General features: G+C 42.2%; 1 protein-coding gene across 5 annotated transcripts in view; it reads left to right on the top strand.

Annotated features, from left to right (window-relative positions):
* The first annotated feature begins 245 nt into the window (after positions 1-245).
* LOC116397952 (myosin phosphatase Rho interacting protein) overlaps positions 246-21946 on the top strand; it is a 44972-nt gene continuing 23271 nt past the window's right edge. For 2 of the 5 annotated variants that reach the window (XM_031873874.1, XM_031873875.1), the window contains exons 1-15: positions 246-1077; positions 1164-1248; positions 1341-1509; positions 1945-2383; positions 2920-3046; positions 4162-4266; positions 6093-6149; positions 6680-6748; positions 6843-6932; positions 8693-8802; positions 9236-9803; positions 10626-10751; positions 12525-15107; positions 17811-17958; positions 18132-18249. In XM_031873874.1, coding sequence (XP_031729734.1) covers positions 956-1077; positions 1164-1248; positions 1341-1509; positions 1945-2383; positions 2920-3046; positions 4162-4266; positions 6093-6149; positions 6680-6748; positions 6843-6932; positions 8693-8802; positions 9236-9803; positions 10626-10751; positions 12525-15107; positions 17811-17958; positions 18132-18249 — 4916 coding nt within the window. In that variant the 5' untranslated portion in view covers positions 246-955. Of the gene's footprint in view, positions 1078-1163; positions 1249-1340; positions 1510-1944; positions 2384-2919; positions 3047-4161; positions 4267-6092; positions 6150-6679; positions 6749-6842; positions 6933-8692; positions 8803-9235; positions 9804-10625; positions 10752-12524; positions 17959-18131; positions 18250-21946 lie in introns of those variants that run through there. The other 3 variants (XM_031873879.1, XM_031873878.1, XM_031873876.1) reach the window with 3 other exon arrangements.

The following is a 21946-nucleotide window of genomic DNA, read 5'->3' on the forward strand; positions in this document are numbered from 1 at the left end:
CAGGGGAGTGACCAGTGGGGGACCCGGGCTCTGTTAATGACTGCGGATGGGAAGAAATTGATCATGTGTCATGAGGTCTTGGTCCTGATGGACCTCAGCCTCCTGCCAGATGGAAGGGGCACGAACAGTTTGTCTCCAGCGTGAGAGGGGTTGGCTACAATCTTTCTTGCTCACTTCAGGGTCCTTGAAGCGAACAAGTCTTGGAGGGACGGCAAATTGCAGCCAATCACCCTCTAGGCAGAGCGAATGATGCGCTGCAGCCAAGGACAAGGGAAGGCTGCAGCGTACCAGACCGTGATGGAGGAGCAGAGGATGGATTCAATGATGGCTCTGTAGAAGTGCGCCATCATTGTCTTTGGCAGGTTGAATTTCTTCAGCTGCCTCAGCCCTACTCTACGTTATTCTCTTATCCTACCAGACGGCTTTAGTCCGGCATCAAAATACTGCCATCTCCCCTTTTCGTTTGCCTAGTTACCATGGTGATCTGGTGATAATGAAGTGCCCATACATTACAGGCTCGTTGGATGCTGAAATCTGCCTTTCAAAAAGAAAGGCAGATGAGGAATTGGAAGAGATTTAGTTTAAAAAATACTGAGCCTAGGCTGTGAAACATTGCAGCACACAGGCATGTTTTCCCTCAGATCTTCTCTTTGAGTTTGAACTATTTGAAATGTGATAGCAATGATATCAGTGTTTAGTTGGGCAGTCACCCATAAAGAAACAAACATGGGAAACAAACCAGTGACTCAAGCATACCGTTTAAATGTATCTTTCTTTTTTATGTTCCACTGCTATTATTTTGCTCTGTATATTTTTAGTGTTGTAAAACTTTGTTGAGTCATGTGTAAACTAATTTCATTCAATTCAAAGGTTAAATAATATAAGCTAATGCACTGGCCAATGTGTCATGTTGTGTCTCCTCTAGCCAAGCACGCTGCCTCAGGGCACAGTGAACATGAACCTCTGCACTGACGTCATAGACGCTGAGCCCAAGACGGGTCAGAAGAACTCCCTGTGCATCATCATCCCGGACCAGGAGTACTTCATCAGAGGAGAGAATAAAGAGATCATCAATGGGTTAGTTGTCGAGATGTGTCTGCTGTTGGGTTGGGGAGGATAGGATGTGCACACACACGTAAAAAAACACTCTCCTCTGTGTCCAGGTGGAGTGAACAGCTGGTGGTATACCCCCGAACTAACAAACAGAACCAGAAGAAGAAACGCAAGGTGGAGCCTACGACCTCCCAGGTAATACTTCTTACACAGTACACAACCGCTTGATTTTATGTTCCACTTGTCTTGTTTCATTGTTTTTGACTGTTTCATGTGTCCATGTCAAGGAGCCAGGTCCAGCCAAGGTGGCAGTGACCGGCTCTGGTATTCCAGAGGCGGAGAAGGTTCCAGACTCGAGCTCCATTATCTGGCAGGAGGAGCTGAACCAGAGAGAGGCTGAGGGGGCTGCAGTCTGGGCCCCTGACCTTTCTCCAGGATCACCGCTGCCCCCTGCAGGTAAGGAGGAATACCATTATGAGCCTAACTTCACCCACTGCATAATCTTGGAAAAAGAATAATTGCTGAGATTAAACCACGCCCACTTCTGTAGGACAACAGCCTCGACACAGTGTCGACAAACATGACATTCAGAGCTTATGACACCACGCGGTGGCAAGCTTGGAATATAGCAAGCATGTCATTTAAACCAGTAGATGACGGTTTGAGCTATTTTCAACCATGAAATGCTGATTTTTATAAATTTGAAAAAATGCAGTTTAATCAAGCAGTTTATAATTCAATAACATGAAATCAAAAAAGGGGAACAAATGCTGTGAATGTTGCTGAGGTAGAAGTGGTAAAAATGCATTACAGTAAAGATAAAGTAATCAAGTAAAGTCATGATTTTTGCTATGAAAGTGTTCTGTGGCATCTTCTGTTTCTCTCGTGTAGTTGACTGTGCGCCACAGGGCTCTGACGCCGGTTCACTGAATTGCAACGAGGTGGACCGGGGTGGCCTGGTGCTGCATGGCTCTGCACCCCAGCCCTCCAGTGACCTGCTCTCCCCAACAGGCTCATGCTCAAGTTTGGGTGGTGTCCCGCGCTGCCTCTCCCCAGCCCCCAGCGACCCCTTCCCGTCCGGCAGCTCCCTGCTCTCTAACGGCTCACACATCAGCGGCTCGGTCAGCTCTCTGGACTCGGACGCCAGCGGCAGCACTGTGACCAGCACCGACAGCCACCCGGCCAGCCAGAGGGGCGGCCACTCCTACAGCCACCATGATATTCCGCGATCCCGAAGGCTGGAGGCAGAGGCCAGAAAGGCAGAGAAGAGGAGCCGGTTCAGGAGCCCTGACAGGCAGGAGAGGGAGGCCGTCCTCAGCCCTGAGAGGAGGTCAGTATCAGCTTCTATTGTCTGTTGCGGTGTTCATCCACAATGGTGTTCATCCATAACGGTGTGTTCCTAGAGGGGCCAGCCAGCGTTTCTCAGATTGCAGAAAAGGTTATGTCATGATCTTCGTAATAGAACATCTTTGATGTGACGTCTCAAGTCTTGGCCAATCAGCGTTAAGATGTCTACACAGTCTTCATTTCTCTCTTACTTAAGGGTAATGTCCACTGCATGCGAAACTTTGTTGACTGTTAACGTTCGTCATTATCGAGATTTAGGAGGAAAAAAAACGTAACATAATGAAACATGCAACCCCCTCGTTCAGTTCACGCGGTCACTCATTAACGTTAAACACCGGAACACTGGCGGATCTGGTTGCAGGTTGTTTTTTGAGGCGAATTTTTGAGGTAGAATGAGGCAAATCATGTAGTTGGGATTAGCCAACTACTACGTTAATTAATTAATGCGTTAACTTGCCCAGCACTAGAAATAATAAATAAATAATAAATGATTTTTGTATGTGTGTGTTTGATTTGCAGTCGCTCCGGTGTTATTGAGAAGTTGGAGGCCTTGGAGCTGGAGAATCCAGAGAAAATGGAGGTGGAAGAGTCAAGCAGGAGTGGAGCCAGACAGGGCCGAAGTGAGCACAGACACTTCCACAGAGAGGTAACCCGTGTGTGTGATATGTCAGGATACCAGACATTTGTAGTTTGAACATTGTGTTCATACTAATTTCACAAAAAAGACAACAATAAATCCTACATATTTCACATACACTCCTTTGTTACTGTTTGCATTCTGTTTTTTACAAATTTAACTGATTACATTTGAACACATCATGATAACATTATAATTTATCTGAGTTAAATACTCTTTTTATGTTATTTTTACTGAATAGAGCTTGAATGCATCATAATGTCACTCAATGCAACCTCCACTAGCCTAGCTGTAGAAAACAAGAGTACTGTTACGTTTTCACAAAGTATCAGTTCTCCTGAAATCCCTACTGCCAACATTGTACAGCAGTTTACAATAGATCTGGTAAGACTTGTAAACGGTGGTATTAAACAACACCACATGGCAGAACAGATTCGGTATTGGACCTACCAGTGTTTTTTTTCCCTTTTTTGTCCCAGCACTTCTATCTTTTCCCTTCACCCTCGCCCTCTTCCCTGCATCGTTCCCTCTCTTTGTCTTGTCTTTGTTTTGGTTGTAGGTCAGAGGTCAGCAAAATGTGCTGTATTCATTTCCAGTTTCCATTCTGTGGCTCTCTCTGCTTGGCTAGAACCGCTCGAAACCCAACTTCAGGGCCCAACATGCTGATGAGGGTCACAGTCGGACAGTTAATCACTAGCCCTAGATCTTTGTCAGTTATGCACAGACAAAAATATCTCGTGCACATACAGATAGATGTCGAGACTGTTTTTGCACCTTGAACACACAAGCTCAGTCATTCTTACTGTTGCGTTCAAACAATACACACTCATTTAAAGTTAGCAAGTTTAGCTTCATGCTATCAGTGTGTTTTTGGTTTCATTCTTTTTTGCAGGTTGTCATGACATTTCTCCACAATACATGAATGCCCACCTAAACAGACCAAATCAGATGACGTACTAAATATCATCTGTGATTTCTGCATTTCATATGTTGACTCTCAAATAGTCATAAAGCACATATTGTGACATAAAGTCATATTGTGTTTTATTTTGTATATTTTTGAATTACTTAACCATACACAGGTATAAAAACAATGTAGACAAACTTGCACGTTTGTTGTTTAGGTGCAGAGGCATGACGTGGGTCAGGTTCTGGATTTTCCCTCCACCCTGCCGCCTCTGAGGAGAGCCAAGTCCCTGGACAGAAGGACCACTGAGTCGATCATGACGGTGAGTGTTTACTCTTCTTTTGCTTTTGTAAAACAGCCTCATCAAGGTCCAGGATTTATCTCTACAGCATCTTCTGTGACTACCAAAGGTTATAATACATACAGTGATGTTGATAATGAATCAAATATCATAAAATAAGAAAATTAATTGAGTCAGAAAATGTGTAAAACTTTTATCACAAACATGAAACTTGACTAGTTGTAGTAAAAAGCTGTCCTCTGAAAGTCTGTAGTATGTTGCAGCAGGGGCATTTAATCTCTCCTGCAATGATTGAGACAATGAACACAAGGGGACCAGACAGCTGTTGCAGAGAACAAATTAGCCATGAAGTTGTCTCCTGTCCCTCACCTCTGAAAACATTAGGCTACGTCTCCTGGACACGTCCATAGTAAGTCTTACAGCATCCTTTTGAGACTTTAATGCGTCATAGACGCAGAAAACATACCGATATATCAAAAAATGAAAAGAGAACCCAGGTGGAGCTCTTACTCAAGGTTTTTAGTATTCTGTGTGTGGTCAGGCTCTCGTTCCTTCGATGTAAGAACTACATTATGCATGTTTTGGCTCACTAGGTCATGATTGGTGTTTTTGCAGATGAATTTTCTTTCAAACAATGAATGGACTGACTGTTTCAGTTCTCCACTTGAGTTTTATATGACACATTGTGTCCCACAATGCTGCCAGAAAGCCTGCATATGAGCTTCTAACAAATGAGTGCTCTTGTAGAGGAGATTGTTAGATATGGAAAGATGATAATGCTCATGATAACATCTGGGTTTAAATTTGTTTGATTGTTTCAACATTAACCAACATTTGAAGTCTGAAATTCCGTCTGAAGGCCACTGTGTTTCAGTGCGTCTGTGGTATGGCAGACAGAGACTCTCCTGTTCTGCTAAGCTGTAGGCTCCAGGGTCAGCATCAGTGCCAGGGCTTCAGATGTGGGGATAGAGGTCGCTGGGTTGTTACTGGCACTGAGAAACTACATTTGGTTAGGTAACAGAGTTAGGAGAATAAAAAAATCAAGAAAGTTCTTTGTGGTCGTCCCACAGCAGCATGACTGCTCTGCTCAGAAACCAATGTATTCCTCGTTTTACTGGGGAAAATAGCTAAAGACATAGCTATGTACTGCAGCTTTGTGAGTTTTCCTAACGTTTCATTGGCCATGGTGTGGTGGTGCGAGGATGTTGATGTTGTAGACAAACCTCCATGCTGCGGGCGGCAGTGCAGCCCCCTCCTCTCCTCTATGGGTTATACTCCTCATTCGGCTCCCTCTGTGTGTATTCGTTGCACCCATTCTGTGTCATGTGGTTTGTTGTTGCATTCCTGTCGGCCGTAGAGGCGAGACAAGTGTTTGTATGTCTGTGTGTGACAGTGTATATCACAACTTACCTCTGCTTACTGAGGTCACCCTTCACGTGTGTGTGTGTGTGTGTTTCTTCCACTATGTGGAATCACATCACTGGGCTCTGCATCCTCAGCTAAAGTAGCACACGCCGACAAAGTCTCCCCTGACCAGTGGACCACATTTAGATAATGTCTTTGATCCATTGGTAGAGTCATATTCTACCTCAGCTGACTGAGTGAGCATGTGATTTAGTACTTGAATTTGACATATTGCCAGTGTCATTTAGGAATTGTTTCAGGCTACTTTGTGGTCTGCTTTATTTTACGATATTTTAAAGTAAGTGGTGGTAATCTACTGCAGCACTTTCAAAAAGAATGACAAGGCAAAATGACATTTCGCATGATGAACAGTTTGACACTGCACCATCATTTTTGTCTGTGCATATGTCAGACAGATGTTTCAACATCTTTTCTTTTTTTAGCCGGATTTACTGAACTTCAAGAAAGGTTGGATGGTGAAGCTGGATGAGCAAGGCCAGGTACGTTATCAACTGTTAATCTGCCTTTGTCTGTAAAAAGTGCCAAGTACAATGTATGTTTTAATTCATAATTATTTGTTTTTTTGTTTATGTAGAATCTGTTTGAGGAAAACTGAAATTAAAACGTATCTAACTTCAAATCATCAAGAAACATTGACACAGTGCAGTAAATAAAGTTTCTGTATGAAAAAGAATGAGGTCATCAAAAAGGGAGTGAAACGCTGGTTCAAACAGCATCTGAACTAACCACTTAAAGTACTCCTGAATGTTTGCAGCATTGTGTGGCCTTCACAGAGGTGTGGTCACACTTTGATGTTGTGTCGTCAATGGACTTTAAAGACCAGGGTGGAGCCTGAAGGCCTTTTAAAATCCATCTTTATGTGATACGGAGAGAGGCATACTCTGTGCCATCGTAGCACAGGGGTTATTGACTGACCTGATGTACAATATGTGACTACCTCTTCTATATATCTTAACATGCTGTGGATGTGAGAACCCTGTCTTTGCCTTTTTCCCTGTCCACGTTGTAGTGGAAGAAATACTGGTTTGTTTTAACGGATCACAGCCTGAGATACTACAAGGATTCCATTGCAGAGGAGGTGAGCCTATTTTATAATTATTGTATGATTTCTGTTGAACAGTTCTTTGTTTTATTTCATGTTTGCCCCATGTCTCATCTTTGTGTTACCTCAGGCCTCTGACCTGGATGGTGAGATTGATCTGTCTACTTGCTACAGTGTAACTGAATACCAGGCTCAACGCAACTATGGTTTCCAAATACATGTAAGAAGCTTTGCCTCTCATAAAGGACAAATGTTTTTCAGGCATTTATAATATAAGAAAAGTGCTTTGTCTTCCTCCCACATAGCTCTGACCTTTTAATAACAACAAAAAAGCATTTAGACATATTGAGATTCAATAGGCAAGGTCTGCTGTAGAAAAGGTCTTAACAGTCCTGTGATACTTAGACTCTGAAGTTTTAATTGCTAACTAAACCCGTAGTTTAGTTAGACTTGGGTTGCATTACGAGTCTGTAAGGTTTTGGTGCCTCTTTATAAATAAAGTAAATAAATGATGGGCCTTGCAGCTTTTTTATCACAGTTTTAAACGATTAGTTTAGAACCTTCCACGTGAGTGCGTCGGTCTATCCACTCTGTGCTCTTTTCAGAGCACTGCATCAGTGCTTCATTATCAAATCCCTGCCGCTTGCGTACTGAGAGAATTCCCAAATCAATGAAATTACATATCATGTTGTCACTGCTACCATGCACCCAGGCTGATTCTCAAATAGCACACGCACGCACACGTACTCCCAGAGCCAGGCAGCTCTATACCTGGGACTTTGTGTGTGTGACAAAAGTGAGAGTGAAATACTATTAAAACATTTAATAAATGCCAAAGGCCCACTGTGTTTACACAAACTGCAGCTTTAAAAAGAGACCCTCGTGGTGCACGAACATGCCTTGAACTTGCGTCGTCCAGCAGCAGGCCCTGTGGGGACCAGTACAGACAATATGTGGGCATGATGGTACTCCTTATAGGCGCACATCATTTTGAAATAAGACAATGACTGCGTTAACACATTTTTTGCACTTACTCCGAAAAAGAAAATATTCCTAATAATAACGTAAAACGACCCCATGCCGCATCCTTATCACCGGGGCCAGTGAATCCTACTTCAACGCCATTTTCTGCTGTGTTTGACGGGTCATGCATCTCTCCTCCATCTTTGCAAACTAGCACAGAGATGGTCACAAACAGGAAAGAGGCTGTGTGTCAAAAAGTCCAGTAAAATCCCTATTGAGAGGCATACTGTGAATGAGCTGTATACATGGCCAAAGAATGCTCCTAATATCTGAATAATATCAACATGTTTTAATCTGAAAATGCTCCATTTGAAAGCGCAATACACACGAATGGCAAAAGGGACGTCATCTTTCCTTGGAAGAACGAAGTTGTGGATTTGGGAAATTTTATTTTTTAATTGAAAAAACGGAATTACAGATATCTGCATTATATATCCAGTCATGAAAAGTCAAAAAGGCCACTTGTACTTTTTAAATCGTTATATAGATTTAATATTTTGTTATGTAGTAAATGTTCTGGAAGTTCTGCAGAAACTGTATAAGGATAAAATAACCAGATACAAATGCCAATTTTTAGCTAATTCAGTGAATGAAATACTAAATCCACAATGGCGTTATGAATGGGGCTTCCTGTCGGCATATCAAAGTGTCCTTGAGGGAGACACTGAACCCAAGTGAACTGCTCCTAAATGCTTAGGAAGGGTTAAATATATAGGTCACCTTTCATGTATTTATGTATGTATGTGACTGTAAAATAACAGTTAGTAGTTAGTAATAACGCTTTGCCAAAATCTCTGATGCTACTTAAATGTATATAATCTCATGGTATGACCACCCAATCCTTAGACTAATCAAAACCAGAATTCCTTAAAATGAATTAGTATTTCATGTATGGCAGTTGTAGCACATTAGGTATAGGATCATATTGTAAATGTCATGGTGCTTTTAAATGTTTAGACTCGGGAGGGAGTGCACACTCTGTCGGCCATGACAGCAGGTATACGCAGGAACTGGATCCAGGCAGTAATGAAGAACGTCAGACCCTCCACTGCCCCTGATGTGGCAAGGTCAGTCCAACTATGTCGGCACTACTGCGCACACTTTTCAACTGCGATAGATGATTCAGCCTCTTAAGATGGAAAGATGATTAAGCTGGAGGCAGCAGTGTCATGTCATCTGGCATCTGGCTCAGTCACCTCAAGTGCTGATTGTAAAAATACATTACATTTTTGTATAAAATACCTTAGTAGTTTTGTATACTTTTCCCCACATGTTTTGTCTTTTACAAGATTATTGAAAAAAACTGAAACATTAACAGCTCATTTCATTGATATAATGGCAAATACATTGTCACTGTAATTAAGTTTACTTATTTCTGTATTAGCATTTCTTCACTTGCTTTATAGACTTTGGAGTAGAAGGGACATTAACTTTTAGGACATGGCTAATGAACATTTAGAAGCTAAAACTTACTTGCCTGCCTTTCTTACTGCCTTCCAGCTCAACTGAGGATCATGGTTCCTTCTCTCTTTTGGAGGGTCTAGTTGGGCCAGACGTCACCCAGGACTCTCTCTCCACTGAGGCTTCGTCAGTGGAGAGAGAATCCACTCCGGCTGTCACAAAGAGCAGGGCTCGTGAACGCAGAAGAGAAGGCCGCTCTAAGACCTTTGACTGGGCCGAGTTCAGACCCATCGCTCAGGCTCTGGCTCAGCAGCGGGCCCAAGAGGCCGAGAGCCTCCACGCAGACCTGGGTGAGCTGGAGCGCAGTCGGAGAAGAGAGGAGAGGAGGAAGAGGTATGAGTCTGTGACTAGCTCATCAACGGAGCAAACAGCTGCTAACGAAGGAGGGAGAACAGACTTTGAGAGTGGAGAGGGAGTCGGACAAACCATTTCATTAGGTCCCACGTATGTGGTGAGGCAGCAGAGGGCAGAGGAGGTGATTGAACAACACTGGCAACAAGTGGAGAAGACACCCATACGGGAGGAGAGGAGGGTGCCTCTGCCCAGCACTCTGCAATCCAGAGACAGTGTTGAGCTGGAGCAGCTACTGGAGAATTACAAGCAAGGGGTATGTTTATTCTATTTAGTTATCAGAATCAGAACCGTTTATTGCCAGAGTTTCACATACAAGGAATTTGTCATGGCGGGTGGTGCATCACATTAGACAATCAACACAGTGCAAGAAATGGAAACATATTAAAATGTACAATAGAATATAAAATAAAGTGCACAGATAACAGTACTTTAAACAAGTGTAATGTAAAAGTTAATAGCAACTTTAGTGAGTGCACACACAGCAAGTTGCAAACCATGGTAACAATAAGCAGAACATGAAATAGAATGAATGAGTCTCACTATTCTCCCATATAACATTTGGCCACATTTCCTTCATCAATGTAGCACATTAGGTTGGTTCCAGTTCTTTAAAATTATGTAACTTGTCATGTAACTTTATACTTTGTCAGCTGTCTGTCAGCGACCAAGTTACCTGCTAGCTTCCTCTCTGAAATGAACGTGAGGTGATAACCTAGATTGTTAATGTAGAAAAAGTGTCTGTAGGTGTTTCATGAACTTTAAGAGACACAGCCCATTCCGTATTTGTAGTTTGATAGTGGGGCTTCTTCTTTCACAAAAAACATCGGTGGCCAAATACACAAACAGCAACATGCAGAGAGCAGTTAACCAGGACACAGCCACACTTTCACTTTCATAATTTCGCTAACTCACAGAAGACTAATTTACAAAACATTCACCCTTTCAAATGATGATTTTTTTTTTTTTTTTTTTTTTTTAAATATGAAAACTATTGATTGTTCAGGCCATAATCCCACCAGTGGCTAAACAAAGACCATTGTTAATTATTCCAAATGGTCCCCTGCTTCTCCTGCAGATAGAGGACCTGAAGTCACAGCTGGAGAGCTGTCACCAGCAGCTCTTTGACTCAAACAAGCACAAGCAGGAGCTGGAGCTCCAGCTGAGGACGGCTCCGGATATCAGGACAGGTTACATCTCTCCGGTGAGTTCTAAGTCTCTGTCTTCAGTGTGCATACTCTGCTATGATGGGAAAATCCTGTTGTAGATTACACGCGTATATTCTCATTTGAGCAGCGTTTTCTTCTCGATGTTGTAACATTCTTTGCATGTTGTATTTTATTGTAAGAAAACATCAAACAAACTGACATCAAAGCAGCGACATGGCTACAGAGATGTGCCTTTGCATGAGTTCATTGCATGTAAAACAACATTGAGATCTTATTACGACATTGGCTTCTACTAGTTAATCTCCTATCTCTGTATTATAAGTCTGCACTGTATCTGAACTCATGCTAGCAATGATTTGACTGTTATTGCATTGATTATGGTCCAAGGAACTCAAGTGTGGTTGATGATGTGACTTTCTGAGGATTATTTCACTCTAAACAAAAAAGACAATTAAAATAGATTTAAAATCAACTGCTAGGAATAATGTTTCCATTGCACTTAGTCACTTCTTATTTACATTTATACACCAACCTTTCCACCTAAGCCAAGCCTAAAAACTTCTTACAGTATTTTGACTTCTTTTATTTGTGTTTATTCCACTACAGTTTCAATTCTAATTCAAAATGTGAATAGAAACACACTTGTCATGTGACAACCGTGTTCCCTTCTTTACATACAGTTCAAATTAAGAAAATTAAATGGAAAGGTGCTAATGGGAAATGGAGTGAAAGAGAAAAAAACGTATTTTGTATTTCTTAAAAGAAAAAAAAAAGAAAGAAAAAATTGTAATTTACAGATTATCAAGTTCTATTTAAGGTTCTTATGTTTAATAATCTATAAATTAAAGTTTTATCATATACATTTGAAATAATCTTGGTAATATTTATAGCCTTATTTTTTGTTGTACTTTGTTGTATTGTTCACTTAATTTTTTTAATTTCAATTTAGAGTGATACTAACCTCCATGGTCACTGGTACTTGCTAAAATGTTTGGCTCAACATGTATGAATAATAACCTCTTGGCTTGTTTTCTAAGTATTTGCATGGGCGTCAGATTCTCATCTTCTATTAACTGCTATACAGACCCACCATTTGTTGTTCTGTTAACAATGTGATTGTATATACTGAAGCTATGTATTGGCAACATGTGTGCTGAATTTCTGTGCTTGTGTGTGGATGTATGGATGTTTTTGAGGCTGAATGATTAATTTTATAGCTTATACAGTTGGTTATGGTTGAGTTCAAGCTAGGCTCTGCTGTGATTATAGATTATAGTTTATGCAATTTTTGTCTTGCTTTTTGTTTGGGAAATAGAACACTTGTAATGAATTATGGAGTGCATTTGAAAATATATTTGGACATTTGATTTAAGTCGAATAATACTATTCACTATCTCCACTCAGAATAGATTTGCTTTGGTGACACATGAGCTTGGACCAGAGAACCTCAGAAATGTGTTTGTAGGACCTGGTATGCCTTCCATCCCTAAGTAAACCATCTAGCTGAAACTAATATTGCATTACTTACCACATTAAGTCACTTTTAACCATTTAATGTGCATGCTCTGTCGTGATTAACTAACATGGCCAGTTAATCTCTTTCCTTTGCTTTCAATTTACACCATTAAAACAAGGGAATCTTGATTTTGTTTTGAATCAGTGTTAATGTACGCAGTTCGGTATTGCGTGGGAAATCTTTTTGTAATGTCACTTTTTGAATGGGGGAAATACTTCATGCTGAAAATGATTAGCAAGCTTTATGTCTCCCCTGCTGTGTGTTAACCAACTGTCTGGTCCCCTTTTCAAAGCTGGAGCACCCTTTGGGTCTGGAGGCTGCGCCCCAGACGAAGAGGCCCGAACTGGTTAGTTCTCAAGCGCAGAGTTTAACAAAGAAGTACCAGGAGACGAAAGAGCTTCTGAAGCTGCAAGAGCTGAAAAAGCGTAACATGCAGGCACAGCTTGGCCTCTCGCATTCTCACCTACCCATCAAGGAACCTTACTTTTCTGAACCCCCAAAACCATCAATTGTGGAAGGCCCTCCCCCTGAAGTTGTTCAAAAAACAGTTAGCTTCTTGTTCCAGGACAGCGCAGAGGCAATTCAAGAACTAGAAGACTCGTTAGCTGGTAAACCTCTTTCCCTAACTGAGCTTGCAAAATTGTTGAGATTCCATAGCTGTAATCAAGAGACAGCAGAGACGCATCAACTTCAGAAGCTCTTGAAGAGTTGGAAGTACCAGCAGGAGATAGAAAATGAAACATTAAAAAAGAGTTTAGCCAAGGCAGGAGAAAGCATCCGTGAGTACGAAGCCCGTCTTCTTAGCATGGAGGATTTGGTGGGCAAGGTTCAAAAGCCAAGTTTTGAAAGCCTAAAAAGCCCCTATGGCCCCCTCTCAGAAATTGATAACCATTCAGATACAAATGAGATCACGAATGGGATGTTCTCTCAGAGGATTGAACTTTTGACTAGTGAAAACAGGGCATTGAAACAACGGTGTCAGGAGATAGTTAATCAGCTGACTGAGGCTGATAGGGAAATTGACAGACTGAAAGTGGAGCTGATCGTTCAGCAGGGCGGCAAACAGCATCACCTGGTCATGGAAGAGCTGAAAAGACTGAAAGCTGAATTGGCTGAAAACCAAGCAAACACTATTGACAGGGAGTATTACGAGAGGGAGCTGAATGAGAAATCCTTGAGGCTTCATGAAGCTCTGATTACGTTGGAGGAGCTTGGCAACACCCTCAAAGACACTGAGAAGAAGCTACAATTGAAAGAGGCCAAGTTGAAAGGTCTGGGCTTCCACGCTGATTATGAGGAAGAGGACTTACACCTCGAGAGAGAGCAAGAAAAAGAGCTCCTCCAAGTCTCAAAAGCAAAGTTATTTGAGATGGAAGCAAACCTTAAGTCTAAAGAGCTGTGCTCTTTGGAACTTGAAGCCAGGAATAGTGAACTAATCACACTAAACCAGGAATCTGAGAAAGTCAGTATAGAGGAGCTAAGAGAAGCAGAAAACAAAATAAGAATGCTACAAGAGAAGACGGGTAGAGTTGAAAACACACTTAGCGAGTGTGTTGAGGCAGGAGAGAAGCAGGTTGATGATAAAGGACTTATAAAGCAAGTAGTAGTAAAAGAGATTGAGATGAAGTCTGAGGCGATTGATCAGGTTTTAGAGATGTTATCAAAGGTAGATATTAGTGTAGAGAAAACGCTCTGTGATTTAAAAAGCACTTTATTTGGTTATTCAAAAGAAGAGCCACTCTGTGTGAGTCAGCAAGACATGAGGTTGGTAATGGAGGGAGAGTTCTGGAGCCAGCTTCTGGGTTTCTCTGAAATCCAACCAGAGGAGAACACAGACAGCTGTGAAAGAGGTGTGGCGCAACAGATGATGGCACTGAAGCGCTTGATGCTCCTGACTAGAAGGATTTGTCCACAAGCAAAAGCTGAGATCGAGCTAATGACAGAGCCAGATTTTGCAGCCATGTACAGATGGCTTGATAATGAAACACATGCTCTGATTCTTAAAGAGTTAATGGAGACCTTGGAGGCCAAGTCAAATGTTTTAAAGCATTTAGCATCCAATGTGAAATTGGACAAAGATGACCAGCTTGTGTCTTTGGCTCTAACAAGCTTTGATTTTGATGGAGATCAGAAACAGTCCTCTCAACATCTGTGTGAAGCTCTAACAGAAGCCAAAATGTCTTATGTGATCACTAGGATGAAAGTCCAACATGAGAAAGAATTAAAGGAAATGCAGACAGAGGTTCAGATTGATAGTTTGGATTGTCCAAATTGTCCTCAGTTGAGAGAATCCACGAGAGATCTGGAGTCCAAACTGGCAGATCTTCATTGTCAACCATATGAGGCTTCTTTGAAAAGCACCGCAGGGCCACAAACTTTGGTCCAGATTGAAGGAGAGCCCATAGACTCACTGGACAAATCCATTGAGCTTCATGACATGATAGCCAGGCATAGAAAGGAACTACGAGAGGTTAAAGACTGCTACGAGCAGGAAGCTGAACAGTTGAGGAAGGAAATCGTTAAGGCTGGTGAAGCATTGCGTGTCCTCTCAGAAGAAAATGTGAAAGAAATTGACTCTCTGACTAACTTCATGGAGAACCTGAAGAAGAAGTACGAGACTGAGAGGACAAACCTCATGGAGAGGTTTGACCAGGAAATGGAAGAGCTGAGACGCATGATGAGTCTGGCAAACCCAGACAAGAACTTTACAGACGAGGACACTCCGCCGCATCGCCAAACATCCACCTTGAAGGAGCGCATTCAAGAGCTGGTCACCCAGGTCTCAGTCATGACCCAAGAGATGAGACGCCGCAAAGAGCAGGAAGACATTACGACTCTGCGGCTGAAATACGAGAAAGACCTGGAAAACCTGAAGGTGGAAGCGCTCCTTGTCCTTGCTGTCCTCCATCTGTGATGCCTTGTGTTCCTTTGTGGCATTCCCAGATCCCCCTTCCTTCCCAAACTCGCTCTCCCCTTCCTAATCCCGCTCACCCTACTTCTGCTCTTTGTTCTGTGAACTACTTTTCTTCTGTGTTGCATGAAGACTAACCTGCTCTAGGTTTATGTGATCATTGACGCTGCAGTAGTCGTGTATACTGAGGAACCCACTTTGTTAAAGTGCCATCAGTTGTAGAACTTTGAGTAACTGGAACATTAAATTCAATTAAACACAAAAAAAAAACCACTACATCATCATATCAGCCTCTGAAATCAGTTCCTCTGGTCGTAGTTCAATGTGCTTATTAATCTAACCCTTTGACTCAGCTATGCTGCATTTAAAATGGTTAAAAGCAAAGAATTTATCCCTTTTAACACTTATTTCAAATTATTTCAGCTATGAGCTTAGTTTTTACGAGTTTGGTCTCTTTTCCTTTGGCTGTTTCTCCTAACAGTTTAATCTTAATCCCTATATTCCCTGAATAACAGTTCAATTATTTGAACAAGTCATTTTAACTCAGGGTCTACTTACTGGCGTTTTCTAGTAAGCTGTCAACTGCATCTGGCAATCATCAGCAGCAAATTGAGTTGTGGTCTCAGTTGTGGAGATGTGATCCAAGTATGGAACTTGTATGGTACAACTCCATTAAAACAACTTAATTTGCTGGTGGAGGTTGTGAAATATCTGGAAAAAGCTATTGAGCAGACCTCGACTATTTAGTAAAACTACTAGTCACAAGGACATGAACAAATATGTAAGTGTAGGCTTTTGTACCTTTTGTCATAATAAAGGTTTAGTTCACCATACTAACTGAAATACACATAGGGCTCATTTTGTGTATTTAAAGGATAAGGCTGGTATTTTTCTTACTGTCAACAAAATGAAAAGACCAAAAACAACAATGTGTGTTTACCCGCTCTCTGCTTCCTGTTAAGTTACTCTTGATGAATCCCAACATTTCTGGATTTTGCTGCTTCAAAGTAAAATTGTTTACATAACAAAATAATGGGGGACTTTTATTGTGAAGAATTTATTCGAAATGTGTTTATCAGAAAGTTAGTGGAGATTTGTGAGCAGCTATTCTTTAATCAAACAAGTATACAAATACTGCAGGGAGGCAGCGCAAACAGAACGACTTTTGTTGTGAAGAATTTATAGGGAATGAAATGTGTTCATCCACAGTTTTACAGCCGCTCCTTTGACTAAGAAATATATCGGATCACTATGCAATCAGGCAGGTTGCATTGACGTATCAAGTCTGAGCACACATACGGACAAGCTGAGTTCTGATCTGGTGTAAGTACATTAAGTACAGATTCCAAGTATTCAAGAAAGTGACCGGTGACGCGTTGTAGACAACTAACGGAGAGTCAACGTCAGAAAATGCCTTGAAAACCTGTCAAGGTTTAATTGTGGAACACACTGGATAGTCCTCCAGTGTGTTCCTACTTCCTCTCTTCCTCCCCCGTCTGTGTCTTTCCGCCTAACGCCCATTGGTTCCTACATAAAACATTAATCTGTAAAAACTGGTCAGGAATGTATAGTGTTTTTGGTTTGTTTAGTTTTTGTCAAGGCTCAGGCTTAAATACAAGGCTATTTCTAGTTTGTTAGGTGAAGGTTCATTTACATTAATCTCATAGATTCTTATGAGATTGTAATAGGAATAGTAAAAATGTCTGAGTCCAGGTTGGAAAGTATCCATGAATCAAATCCCAGAAATAAAAGTTTAGACAATATAATTAAGATAAGATGGACTTTATTGTCCCGAAGTAAATTTGTCTTGACATATAGTGTCTGCTGTTTATTGACTCGGAGCAGTGAATTGTCAGTTGTCCGCTTCGTTTGGAGATAAAGTGGTGACTTTGTACTTGTGATGGGTGTTAAACAGTGTGTTGGATGCTCAGATATTCATCTTCTGTCTGAGCTAACTAATACTCTGCACTGAGTATTGAGTCCATGCCCCCGCTATGACCCAGGATATATTTACACACAAGATGCAAAGCCTGACATGCTTCTAAATAAAGCATGTGCGTGGTCTGATGTCAGAGCAGGATGTTTGTTTGCTTTCCGCCTGTTACAGTAGCTTCCTGGGCCTGAGCTCTCAGGGGGCTTTATCCCTGTGAAAACACACTGGACCTCCATTTCTGCTGTTTGGCTGGAGCTAGATTGGGACAGAGGCCAGGGCACAGCCGTCAACTGAGCCCTCAGATTAGTGGCAGTGAATAGAGGCCGGAAGCACGATGAGCTCTTTGGTTGGGCTTGTGGAAAGCCTTTGGATAGGATTTGCACATTAGCTGAAGGCTCCAGCCATTATTTAACGAGGATTTTATAAGCATCATCAGTGAATGTTTTTCTGTAGGTAGGATATGTCAGCGCACACTATGTTACCCCCTCTTCTCTCATTATCTGTGCATTCCTTCAGTGCGTTATGCATCCTGTCGTACTCACACAGGCTCCACTTTCTCATTGCTAACAGGCTGTAGCTTACAAGTTATTTGCTGGAAATGAATGCCGATGGTGATGTGCGCTGGCTTATATTGTAGGGCCCAGGGTTTGTTCCTGCTTGGCTTACATGGTCAGGAGAACCTTTTGGTCCATGTCCAGAAGGCCCATGAACTCAGTCGTTTTCCTATCTCATAGGCCACCTGTGAGAGGGGCTTTGCTGCCATGGAAGATTCCCATCAGAAGGTAGTAGATGAGCTGCAGAGGAAACACCAGAGAGAGTTGGAGAACCTGCAGGAGGAGAAAGAGCGACTGCTGGCAGAGGAGACAGCAGCCACCATCGCTGGTAAATATTATTCTAAATCCAGAAACCAGAGATAGCACAAAGCTGCTATTGTGTTCATTTATCACTGTGATTTCCAATGTGTTCCCTTATTTGCTTACACTACATTGGTAATAAGATTATAGAATACATTATGAACGTTTCTTGTACTTAATATAGCTTTTTTGTTGTTCTAGCAATTGAAGCGATGAAAAACGCCCACCGGACAGAGTTGGAGAAGGAGCTTGACAAAGCTCGCAAGGCCAACAACAACACCGAAAATGCAGACATAGAGGAGATTCGCAGACAGCATGAGTAAGTTGTACATGCTATGTATGAATGGGCTTTAGAGCAAGGCTGATGTTAATCAAGGATCTCTGATCATAAATTGTGTTCTTGAAATACAAAGCTACTGGTTTAGTCTATTGATTAAAATGAGATGAACAGTAGTAGAGGACAATCGGGACCAGTACAGGACACTGTCCATAATGTGCCGTAGGGCTGACGGTCACAAAACATGCAAGAGTAATTAGTGTTAAGTACTGAGTTAACTAGTGCGCATGTGTGTAACGCTTTTAGTTCTAGAGGAACGGAAGACGTGTAGCCATTGTTGTTGATGTCGTGCATACGTTTTAAGTAAAGTCTTAATCATGTACAGTTGTCGCAGGAATTATTGAATTAACATGGTAACAGAGGATGGCGGCTGGCAATTACAAAGTTCCGCCGCCGTTTGACGAGAAGTCTTACGAGAGCTTGAAAAATGAGGTTGAAATTTGGAGGCTGGTGACGGACCCCGAGGAGAAGAAGCAGGCCTTGGCGGTCGCTTTATCGCTGACGGGATGAGCGAGGGATTGTGCACTAGAAATTGCCGCAGTGGATTTGAACGACGATGAAGGAATGAATATACTTCTCACGTAATTGGACGCTGTGTTTTTGAAAGAGGAAAAGGATCGCCAGTACGAGGCGTACACAGAGTTTGACCGGATCACAAGAGAAAATGGCGTCTCCATGGTCGATTACATTGTCGAGTTTGAGCGCCGGTACAACAGAATACGTAAGTTCAAGATGGAGCTTCCAGATGCTGTGTTAGCTTTCAAGCTACTTGATACTGCAGGACTTAATGTTAAAGACAAACAATTAGCACTTACCGCATGTCCAAACCTTTCGTTTGTAAACATGAAGTCAGCCTTGAAGAGAATCTTTGGTGATAGTTCTCCACAAGAGGGAGCTAATGAACTCTGTGTGTGTGGGGGTACTGCCGACTCTGCCTACTACACACTGTTTACCGGCAAGCCTGAAAGTAATGTCAGGTCAAGCCCACAGATCCATATGGCTGTTCAAGGGACGAATCCACTTGACAGATATGGGAGAAGATCAAGATGTGCAGTCTGCCAAAGCACATATCACTGGACAAAGGGTTGTCCTCACAAAAATGAACATGCAAAATTAACAGAGGATGAAAAAGTGACAGATGTTGAAGAATGCAACATTACTTTGTTGTCAAAAGAATCATTGTCTGACAGAGATATTCATGGAGTCTCTAGGATCAGCTGTCATTGACACAGCTTGCACTAGAACTATGTGCGGAGAAAAATGGCTTGATCATTACATCAGTGGACTAACACAATGTGAGTTATTGAAAATGGGGGACACAAAGAGTAAGAGCATTCAAGTTTGGTGACGGGAGAGTTTTCATTCTACAAAGAAAGTGAAAATCCCAGCCATGATAGGACAGACTAGATGTCAAATTGAAACAGAGGTGGTCCCAGTAGATATCCCATTGCTTTTAAGCAAAACTTCACTGAAAAGAGCAGGTGCTGTTTTAGACATTGAAAATGACAAAGCCACAATGTTTAAACAGCCAGTGAAACTTGAACTAACATCTTCAGGACGTTACTGTGTGAAGATCAGAGATGAGAGTAACCCAGATGAACATGAGCTCCAGAATGAGGATGACATTCTCACTGTGACAGAAAACATGACAACAAACGAAAAACAGAAAGTTTCACAAGCAATTTGGACACGCCTCTGTTGACAGACTGAAAAAACTACTGGCCTGCACAGGTAATGCTGATGATGAATGCACCACAATCCTTAAGGACATTGTAAAAAACTGAGACGTGCATCAGATATAGCAAGCCAAAGCCTGCGGTGGGTTTGCCCATGGCCTCAACCTACAATGAAACTGTAGCTATGGATTTGCATGAGCTAGAGCCGGGAGTGTGGTATCTACATGCAATTGACCACTTCACACGCTTCAGTGCAGGGAGTATCGTCGCCACCAAGAAACCCAGGGAGATTGTGAAGCACTTTATACATTGCTGGATAAGTGTTCATGGTCCTCCACGCAGACTGTTCAGTGACAATTGGGGTGAATTCAACAACGAAGATATGAGGGACATGGCTGAAAGCTTCAACATTGAAGTGAAAACAACTGCAGCATACAGCCCATGGGCTTTTGGAAAGGCATAATCAAACCCTCACTGAAATCCTGATGAAAGTGAAGAGGGACAATGGATGTGACTGGAGGATGGCCCTAGACTGGGCCCTGATGGCAAAGAACTCTATGCACAACGTGCATGGCTACAGTCCCTACCAGCTGGTATTTGGACAAAACCCAAATCTGCCTTCAGTTCTCACTAATAAGCCGCCAGCTCTGGAAGGTACTAATATGAGTACTTGGATAGCCCAGCATATCACAACATTACATGCTGCAAGGAGAGCATTTACAGAAGCTGAGTCCTCTGAAAGCATCCAAAGAGCCCTTCGTAAACAACTGTGGCCCACTGATGACCGATACGAAACAGGGGACAAAGTCTACTACAAACGGGTGGATTGTACAAAATGGAAAGATCCAGGTGTGGTCATTGGCCAAGATCGTGCAGCGATATTTGTGAGGCATGGTGGCACTCACGTTCGCGTACATCACTCCAGGCTTCGAAAAGTAGAGAGCCCACAAGCAGTGCTGGGAGAAAGGGACATTCAGCTGGAAGGGACTGAACATCATACAACATTACCAGAACTTGGCTTTAATGAGAATAACTATGACACTGAAAATGAAAGTGAGGAAGAGACGCCTATAAATGGTGAGGATAACAGTGAACCCCCTCACACACCATGACAGCCAGAAGGAGGTAGCCATGGTCAATCGGACGCATCACAGAACAACTCAACCACAACTTGTGACGGCCTTAGTCTGAAAACTGGACAGGTAGTTACATACACAGATAGTGGGAGTGGCCGAGCACACACTGGAAAAATCCTCAACAGGGCAGGAAAAGCCACTGAAACATACAAATACTGCTATAATTTGGAGTACATTGAGCCTGAGGAAATGTCTGGCACTACCGGTTCTGTTGACTTAGGACGAGTACCCAATCTTCAAGTGGTCCCATCTGAGCATGTCGAGTTATGTGCTAGCCATCCTCACGAAGACATACTTATTGTGAATGATGATGCCTTCATGTCTGCCAAACACAGTAAACACAGTGAACTCAGCAACTGGAAAAATAATGATGTGTTTGAAGAGGTGAAAGATGAAGGCCAGAAATGCATCTCTACGAGGTGGGTGTGCACACTCAAGGAGACACCTGATGGTGTTGTACCTAAAGCTAGATTAGTTACAAGAGGCTTTGAAGAAATGAACACTCAGGAGCTCCCGAAAGACTCGCCTACATGTGCCTCGGAGTCTCTAAAATTGATTAAGCCAGTGATATGTCAAAAGAAATGGCAGCTAAACTCTATGGACATTAAAGCATCCTTTTTACAAGGCAAGGAGTTAACCCGAAATGTCTATATTCGTCCCTCCTAAGAAGCTCAGAGCAAAGGAATTCTATGGAAGTTAAAAAGTGTGTTTATGGCCTAGCAGATGCTTCTCTGTATTGGTACAACAGAGTGAAAGACACTATGCAGCAGTTGGGAGCTACTGTGTCACAAGTTGATCCAGCAGTGTTCTACTGGCTGGGTGACTCCTACAATGTGATGGGACTCCTTGCTTGTCACGTGGATGATT

Source organism: Anarrhichthys ocellatus, unplaced genomic scaffold (genome assembly GCF_004355925.1).
Source record: "Anarrhichthys ocellatus isolate YVR2014 unplaced genomic scaffold, GSC_Weel_1.0 scaffold76, whole genome shotgun sequence".
Classification (NCBI taxonomy): Eukaryota; Metazoa; Chordata; class Actinopteri; order Perciformes; family Anarhichadidae; genus Anarrhichthys; species Anarrhichthys ocellatus.